The sequence below is a fragment of the Clarias gariepinus genome, chromosome 8 (genome assembly GCF_024256425.1).
Source record: "Clarias gariepinus isolate MV-2021 ecotype Netherlands chromosome 8, CGAR_prim_01v2, whole genome shotgun sequence".
NCBI lineage: Eukaryota > Metazoa > Chordata > Actinopteri > Siluriformes > Clariidae > Clarias > Clarias gariepinus.
The window spans coordinates 36,205,178-36,215,000 of record NC_071107.1 but is presented as its reverse complement, the minus strand read 5'-3'; the positions used below and the strand labels follow the sequence as shown (position 1 = coordinate 36,215,000).

The 9,823-nt window shown below is 37.1% G+C and overlaps 1 protein-coding gene across 1 annotated transcript in view; it reads right to left on the bottom strand.

Annotated features, from left to right (window-relative positions):
- syne2b (spectrin repeat containing, nuclear envelope 2b) overlaps positions 1-9,823 on the bottom strand; it is a 138,479-nt gene that overhangs the window by 53,377 nt on the left and 75,279 nt on the right. The window contains exons 80-81 of the mRNA XM_053501692.1: positions 8,093-8,389; positions 4,585-4,749 (exon numbers count right to left, since the gene is read on the bottom strand). Coding sequence (XP_053357667.1) covers positions 4,585-4,749; positions 8,093-8,389 — 462 coding nt within the window. The remainder of the gene's footprint in view (positions 1-4,584; positions 4,750-8,092; positions 8,390-9,823) is intronic.

Here is a 9,823-nt window from a genome sequence, read left to right as displayed (position 1 = left end):
GACTTCTACACTGCTGTATTAACACTTAAACTCTTGAATTAACACTTACAAAGCTTGAGCTTCTCATACACTACTGAATAAACTCATACACTACTAAATTGACTCCTGCACTACTGATTTGACTCCTGCACTACTGAATTGACTCCTGCACTGCTGAATTAATTAACTATAATGTTGTTAAATTAACTCCTACACTACTGAATTAAAGCTTACACTGCCGAATTAACTCTTAAACTGCTGAATTAACACTTAGACTACCGAATTAACTCCTGCACTACTAAATTAACTCACACTGCTTAATTAATTAACTCTTACACTGTTAAATAACTTCTACACTACTGAATGAACTCTGCTGAATTAATTAATTTTTACACTGCCGAATTAACACTTAAACTGCTTGAGCTTCTCATTCACTACTGAATTAACTCTTACACTGCCAAATGAACTCCTACACTACTGAATTGACTCTTAAACTGCCAAATTAATTAACTATTATGCTGTTAATTTAACTTTTACACTGCTGAATTAACTCCTACACTCCTGAATTAACACTTAGACTACTGAATTACCTCTAACACTGCTTGAGCTTCTCATACACTACTGAATTAACTCTTACACTGCTAAATTAACATTAACACTGCTGGATTAACTCTTACACTGCTGAATTATCTCTTACACTACTGAATTGACTCCTACACTGTTGGATTAACACCTACAGTGCTGAATTAATTAACTCTTATGCTGCTGAATTAACTCCTACACTACTGAATTAACACTTACTGTACACTGCCAAATTAATTCTTACACTGCCAGATTTACATCTAGACAACTGAATTAACTCATACACTGCTGAATTTACTTCCCCCCCTACTGATTTAACTCTTACACTGCTGAATTTACTCTTACACTACTGAATTAACTCTTACACTACTAAATTAACCCCTACATTAATGAATTAACTCTTACACTGCTGAATTTACTCCTCCCCTACGGAATTAACTCCTACACCACTGAACTGACTCCTCCCCTACTGATTTAACTCTTACACTGCTGAATTTACTCTTACACTACTGAATTAACTCTTACACTACTAAATTAACCCCTACATTAATGAATTAACTCTTACACTGCTGAATTTACTCCTCCCCTACGGAATTAACTCCTACACCACTGAACTGACTCCTCCCCTACTGAATTAACTCTTACACTGCTAAATTAACTTTTACACTACTAAATTAACACATACACTGCCGGATTAACTCATACACTGCTGAACTGATGTCTACACCGCTGAATTAACTCCTGCACTATTGAATTAACTCCTGCACTACTGAATTAACTCTTAATGCTAGATTAACACTCAGACTACTGAATTAACTCCTGCAATACTGAATTAATTAACTTTTATACTGTTAAATTAACTCTTACACAGCTAAATTAACTCCTACCCTACTGAATTAACTCTTAATGCTGGATTAACACTCAGACTATTGAATTAACTCATACACTACTAAATTGACTGCGACACTACTGAATTGATTCCTGTACTACTGAATTGACTTCTACACTGCTGTATTAACACTTAAACTCTTGAATTAACACTTACAAAGCTTGAGCTTCTCATACACTACTGAATAAACTCATACACTACTGAATAAACTCATACACTACTAAATTGACTCCTGCACTACTGATTTGACTCCTGCACTACTGAATTGACTCCTGCACTGCTGAATTAATTAACTATAATGTTGTTAAATTAACTCCTACACTACTGAATTAAAGCTTACACTGCCGAATTAACTCTTAAACTGCTGAATTAACACTTAGACTACCGAATTAACTCCTGCACTACTAAATTAACTCACACTGCTTAATTAATTAACTCTTACACTGTTAAATAACTTCTACACTACTGAATGAACTCTGCTGAATTAATTAATTTTTACACTGCCGAATTAACACTTAAACTGCTTGAGCTTCTCATTCACTACTGAATTAACTCTTACACTGCCAAATGAACTCCTACACTACTGAATTGACTCTTAAACTGCCAAATTAATTAACTATTATGCTGTTAATTTAACTTTTACACTGCTGAATTAACTCCTACACTCCTGAATTAACACTTAGACTACTGAATTACCTCTAACACTGCTTGAGCTTCTCATACACTACTGAATTAACTCTTACACTGATGAAATAATGAACTTCTACACTGCTGAATTGACTCCTACACTACTAAATTGACTTCTACACTGCTGAATTAATTAACTATTATGCTGTTGAATTACCTCTTACACTACTGAATTAACTCTTTCACTGATGAATTATTTAACTTTTATGCTGTTAACTTAACTCTTTCACTGCTAAATTAATTCCTAAACTACTAAATTAACTCTTACATTGCCAAATTAACTCTAACCCTGCTGAATTAACTCTTATGCTGCTGAATAAGCGCTTGCGCTGCTAAATTGAATAACTTTTACACTGCTGAATTACCTATTATGTTACTGCATTAACTCTTATGCTGCAAAATTAACTCATACTGTGCTGAATTAACTTACACTACTGAATTAACTTTTATGCCACTACATTAACTCTAACCCTACTTCACCAACTCGTATGCAGCCAAATTAACTCATACTGCTGATTAAACTCAAACAGTACACAATTAACCCTTTACTTAATGTAAGTTAACTCTTACACTACTGACTTAACTTTACAATGATGAATTAATTCTTACATTACTGAATTAACACTTACCCTACTGAACTCATGGACACTGTATAATTAACTTTTACATTATTTATTGCTTAGTTTACTCAATGTTAAATTAACCCTTATAGTACTGATTTGTTACCATATTTAATTCCTTAAATGTTAAGTTAACCTTTACAATACTGAATTAACTGTTAAGACTACTTTTAGCAGATAAGAGTACTTAGTCAAACCATACAGAAGTGATTTAACTGTAACTGTCCAAACTTGACTCATAATGATTATTAATTTTATTACTGGATTAACTTTAACAGGACTGACTTTACTTTAATAGTCCTGAGTTAACTCCTACATTACTGAAATAACTCTGACAGTGCTAAATTTACCGCTAAATCAATGAATACATTGATAAATTAAACTTAACAGTAACTTAACTAGATTTCACAGCAGCAAATTAACCTTCTTAATTATTACTTACTAAGACTAAATAAATGTTTAGAGCTCTTTTAGAAAGCTTTCTGTACTGGAGTCTCCTTCTGTAGTGAATGAACATAAGTATGATAACATACAGTAAAAATAACTTGATAATATAAACCTGTGTTTTGGATTTGAGTCTGTACTGTTGCAATAAAAAAATTAATTAATGAACATCAATGAAGTGCGAGGATTTAACACATTATAACCTGCAAGACCAAATCTGAGCCTATTTACTGACTGTGAGATAATGAAACTCACAATGTACGCATTAATAGCTCTGTGTCAACACACCCGAATCTGATCAAACAGCCATCACAAGCGCTACACACACACACACACACACACTGCAGATTACAGATTTTATTAGTAAGTACCATGATCATTTTCTGGGCTTTTTGAGATTAACTCTATTATTGATGTCATTATAAATCACTTTATGAGGAAAAAATAAACAGTCTGCCAAAAAGAAACTACACTTCTGTTCCCCGGGGCATGAACCCCCCCCCAAAGAGCAATTAAAGGTAACAGTTGAATAAAAGGCGTGCCGTGAGAGCACCACACCAGAGACAAACATTAGATCATGAAACACGAACGCTCTTAATAGCGACTAAGTATAAACTATAATCATTGCATCACCTAATTTTTTTTTGTCTCTTTTGTCATTGTCATTGTCATAAACCAGGTCACTGGGTCGCGGCTCATGAACTCTGATCGTTAAGCTTAAAGCTGCTAGATAATTAACAAACCGAAATCTCCCAGAAAAACAACTAAAAATGATTTGAAAATGTTCTTCAATATTCAATATTTATTTATTTGTTTGTTTGTTTGCTTCCTAACAAAGGCTTTAGGCCGAGCTTTTTTCCAAACCTGTTTTTCAACTACTGGATGTTTATAACCTCAGGGGGAAAAAACTAAACAAATAAACAAAAACTCACAACAACAACAAAAAAGTTTTTTTGAAAAAATTGCATGAATAACTTAATCACAATAAATTGACAATTAAAAAGTCAAAATCAGTAAATACATTTCTAAGCTAACAAATAAATAGGCAAATACATTCTAAGATGAATAAGACAAAAAAAAAATATATTTATTGCAGTGTCTTTCCCTTGACAGTATTTTGACTTCCCCAGGATTTGGAGATGTTTCTCTATTTCATACAGACCCAAACACACACACACACACACACACACACACACACACACACACACCTGTTAAGGCAGTAGCAGTATATGAGCAATGTGTAAGAAGCTGGAACTGAGCCAAGTCGTGGCGCTAACATGAAACACACTAAACACAATTTACTCCCCTGACAGAGATGTAAAGTGCTACACACACACACACACACACACACAGGTGTGTATGTTCCCGTGTGCCGGCGCTCACCTGGCAGGTGTGCAGCTGCTCCTGTACGCTCCGCTGCTCGTCTCGGCACAGACTCAGCCGGGCCTTTTCCAGCCAGAGCTCCATCTGTGAGGCTCGTTCATTCCAGGAACGGAGAGATACGTCCGGGGGCGGAGTTTCACCCAAGTGCAAGGGTTCACCTGCAGCCTGGACACACACACACACACACACACACACACACGACAGGTAATGAACAGATAGAGGGAGAGAGACAATGAGAAACGAGCGGAAAGAAGGATCAAGGACGAGACAGGACACACAGGTAGCACAGGTAGGAAGTGTGTGTGTGTGTGTGTCTATAAGTGTTTAAACCAGTGGGTGTGTCTATTGACCCTGAGAAGACCAGAAATACTGCTTCATTCTTGCTCCTACGTATAACACACACACACACAATCTCTAATCTAGTCTAGTGTCTGGCTCCTAATCAGTCCTCAGTGACTGACACACATACACACACACACACACACACACGTATGTACAAAGATTAGAGTCCTTACACCTCTCTCGTTTTCTCTCTCCCTCATGTTTTGACTCTCTTTACTCATGTCATATCTCTCTTATTTCACCCAGATTGCCCCGCCCACCTGTGGCTAAAATTACTTCCTGAAAGTGCTGTTCGGTTTCACAGTCAGCTCGAGTGACAAGGAAGAAACGCACACACACATACAAACACACAAAACCATGGGCAAATAAAAAAAAAAAAAGAAAAGAAAAAAGTCCATTCTGTGTGCGACAGTTTTCACTTCTCCATTTTTGCATCATCATTGTAGAATTTTACAACAAACCCATGTAGAGTTACACCAGACCTTCACCATCCTCCATACGTTTATATTTTTACATGATTTAGTCCAATATATGAATTAGACCCATTAGTATGTGTGTATGTTGATGCAGGAACCATCCTGGGAATGTTTTAAACTGGAAGAGTCTGTGGGATTAGTGCCAAAATCAACGCTGCAGGGAAATATTAGTTAACAATTAATTAATTATTAATAATACACTGGAGCACAAATAACAACATTCCTGGTAATACATGTGCGCTTCCACAGCACTCGGAAAAGGGTTCATGCTCAGGGTGGGGCGGGAGAAATAAACATGTTGGTTTGGTAAACTGTTGATGTATTCCTTTAAACTGAGTGTAAAGTTACAGTAGATGTAAAAACTACACTCATGTTAAGGCTTAAAAATAAAAAAATCATCCTGATACAGAAAAAATTGAAACTGTAATTGAATCTGTATTACATAGACGCTCAGTGAAGGTCAACACACTCAATGATTCTCACTCCAAACAGTTAGGGAGCTGAACTTAGTTTAAATAAGTTTTATGAAGTTAAACCACGTTCCTTTGTTAATTTAATCATAGTCTCGTATGCATGGCTTTAACAGAAAGTACCTCCTTCTTCTCGAAAACAGATCAATCGCTGGCGCAATCCGTGAATTAAGCAACTTTAAACTCAAAGCTGGCGCTCCTGAACACAGTGTTGGATTTTTCTAATAAACGGGTCATCGCGTTAACGTCACTAGGGTTGTTTGAAAGTACAGACAGGTTCTCAGTATCAGCTCTCCTTCTGCTGTAAAATGCACAAGCATCGCGCACTACAATCACCGACAAAACTGTACAGATCATAAATGATTATATATCCTCAACACATTCTTAAAATAATACATGACTACAGTACACCCTCAGACATCCCTGGTACGATGACGCCGATAAGGTACATCATTGTACGATCATTTAAAGCTTTAATTTCCCTTTAATTTCCCAGACTCACATTCCTCACTGTTGTTACGACGTTATCTGGTGTTACAAAGACAACAGCCTCAAACAATGTCCCTTTGTTTAACTATACTGCGCCCGGCCCAAAACTAAAAGTCATAATTTCAGAATGGTCAAATATATCGGGCTGGATCGAACAAAGAAAACAACTAAGGAGATTTTAAATGAGTGAAACTGGGTTAAGAAGCCTGTAACACATCATCAGAAACTGGGAGGACGGTGCTGAACCAGCAACTCTGTAAAAGCAATGTGGTTAGAATAAAAATAAAAAAAATTCATGAATGGCGATCACTTAAATGCTTGGTGAAGTTGCACGGTAAAAAAATCAACAGCATGATGAGAACTCTTAGGATCGAGACTAAACAGCTGTGTGTCCAGAAGAAAAACACTTGTTAGTGAGACTCATCCGAAAACAAACAAAACAAAAAAAAAAAACATTTCAGTTTGCTTCGGGGAGTGTGAAGTGTGAAGTTTGGAACGACTGAAAAAGGTCATGTGACCTGATGAGTCCAGACTGACCCTATTTCAGAGTGATGGGCGTGTCAGGGTAAGAAGGGAAGGACATGAAGCGATGCTCCCTTGATGCATAGTGTCCACTGTACAAGCCTCTGGAGACAGTGTTATGATCTGGGGTTGATCAGTTACTCAGGTCGAGACTCAGTAACGTTATGGGGCAATAAAATGAAGTCAGCTGACCACCTGAATGTACTGAATCACCAGAGGATCACATCTATGGCGGTTTTCTTCCTCCCTGATAGCACAGACATATTCCAGGTCTTGGAGTGTGAGAGACAGCAGTGTGAGAGACAGCGGTTCATGACCATGAGGAATCATTTTCACACATGAACTGGACACCACCAAATGCAATCATCAAGTGTGTAATTATTTTTTTTTTTGTCCAGACAGCGCATGTACTGCAACTTGACTAAAACTTGAGGATCCAAAACAGGAAAAAACAACCTTTTTATTTTCCAAATATTTGTTTTCCAGATATTTCTGTTTCAGAAGGTTTCATTACTCCATAATCGCAGATTCCGTTTACTGATTCTTCTAATACCTTACTATACTTTATCATAAATATAAACCGTCTGCACCCACACTCTGCCTATTTGTGTAAATTATTTTGATTATTTGTTGATTTTGGTGGCTGAGCAATTTTAAAACACTGTCTGTTCTGTACATCGCTCCTCCCCCAAACATGGGGCAGCATCGTCACAGCCCCCAAGGGCTTCTACTGTATAAGGGCTTGCTGTGGTGAGTGCGCTGGAATTGGTGAAAAAAAGCAAGGAACTCAACAAAGTGCTGCATTTTTTCCCCCGTCAGATAGCGATGTTTTTAAACCCTGTCCGTATAAATACCTTCCGCTGACTAAATGAGTTTAACTGTAGAAAATTCTACCAGAAATTGATGATTATCCCATGATTAAGATTGGGATTTTTATCACGGGTTTATCAGACCTGGTTATTTATTTTTTAATGTCCATTTTTAGTCTGGTGTTTAGATTTTAGTTGTGATCAGTACTAAACAAGGAAGCATAACGAAAGTGAAGAATCCAAACTGGGTAATTTTTGTTCTGGGTAAAGTGTTTAAGTAGATCAGGCTTCGAGCTACACACTGTAAAGTGTTAGCAGGTGAGTTCAGGTTTCGGAGGGGATACACAGGTGAGATCGGGGACGACACATCCAGAACGGAGACATTTTAACAACCGCTTACCAGGCTGTCCGCTGTCCTCTCACGACGGAGTGTAAATGTCGGGACGGTAAGGACCGGTGTGTGTGGCGCCTGATCTGACTTTATAACTCTGTTTACAACCGGAGGCGTTATCTCGTCTTGGATTAACGCCCCCTCCTGGGCTGAACTGTCAGTGACCCGGCGAAGTGTTACGCCTCCCTGAGAGTCCACGGTCTCTACCCGAGTGTGTGTGACCTCTCTAAACATGGACAGTGTGCTGCTGTTGTGTGTCTTCAGCCTCTCTGACTCGATTTGCTTCCCCTTCCACGCACCGCGCTCCTGACACACAGAAAGAGAAAAAGAGACGACTGAGAGCAGATTTTAAGGGGGGTTTCTCTTTTATTTATTTATTTTTTTAAGTTTTGCTTCATTTTCTTTTCAAATCAGACAAAAACCGGTCACAAAGGTGAAAGACGAGTAAGGAACAGAGTGCATGCGCAGCGTTTAGAGCTACATCAGTGCATTTACATGGAAAAAAAAAAAAAAAAATCAACAACCCAAAAAGCACTTTATTCTTCTGAATGCATTTCAGAATGGAGATTTCAGATAAGAGAGAGACAGAATGTGTAATTGTACACTAGGCACATTGAAGTAGTTTGTTATGTAAACACGTTCTAGGGAAGAAACAAAAATACAATTCTTATTAGCATCAGGCAGCACGAGTACAATTCATTAAGGCACCTTGTATAATACAAACTGCTGTATTATATTTCATATAATACAATCTAGTCATGGCTGTAGTAGGTCATAAGTTAAACATCGGTACTGAAACACATGCTATACAATTGATTAAGGAGAGCACTGACATTTTGTATTTAGTTAACCGAAGACGAAAGTCAAGATGGCATGCGATAAAGTCTTCTGGAGTCCAAGACCACAATACAAATAAGGATCAATGCATTATCAGCTTTATAAAGTGCTTAGAAAGCATAAAAAATATCCAACATTTCCATTTGTATGATTTTTTGAGGTTCCTAATACCTTAGGGAGCATTAAGTATTAATTATACATTTTAAATGTCAAAAGTCAGACCTTTAGATGTTATTGAAAAATCTTAGCAGATCAAAAGATTAAATATATAAGAAATCCTGTTTTGGGAAATTAAATATTTTTTTACACTACAGGACCGCTGAAGGCGCCATTGTGACTGATTATTTTCTACAACAGCAGCTCTGACGGTGGTGAAGCTGCAAACCACATCTCTGTATTGATCTGCTCGTCCTAATGCGTTATTGATCGCTCGGTTTAACGGAAGGAGTCTCCCGTGTCAGAGCTCCGTCCGAGTCAAAGTTTTCTGGTGCTAAAGCAGTTGTTGTTTAATCTGCAATCTTTTGAGTGTTTGACTGTTTACCAATGCTATTATTAGTATATATATCAGATATAATTGTTTACAATTGCTATAACAAGCTTGTTTCACATATTTGAAATTAATAATAAAAAAAGGACAAGGTGATGAAATCACTGGCAAATTGCTGTGGTGTAAGAGGAATAAAACACTAACAATAATGATTGAGAACAGATTATCAGAATGTCCAGAATGTAAACATATAAAAAAATAAAAACCCCAAAAAAGACAAACCGCAATCTTTGGCTTTGTTCATTTTTCATAAGCATCACTAATTACCCTGACTTTAAGGAACAGGACAAAGGCTCCATGTAAATGCACTGCACTTATAAAAGCCATTAGGGTCCTAATTCTGGAGCCTTTCGGAT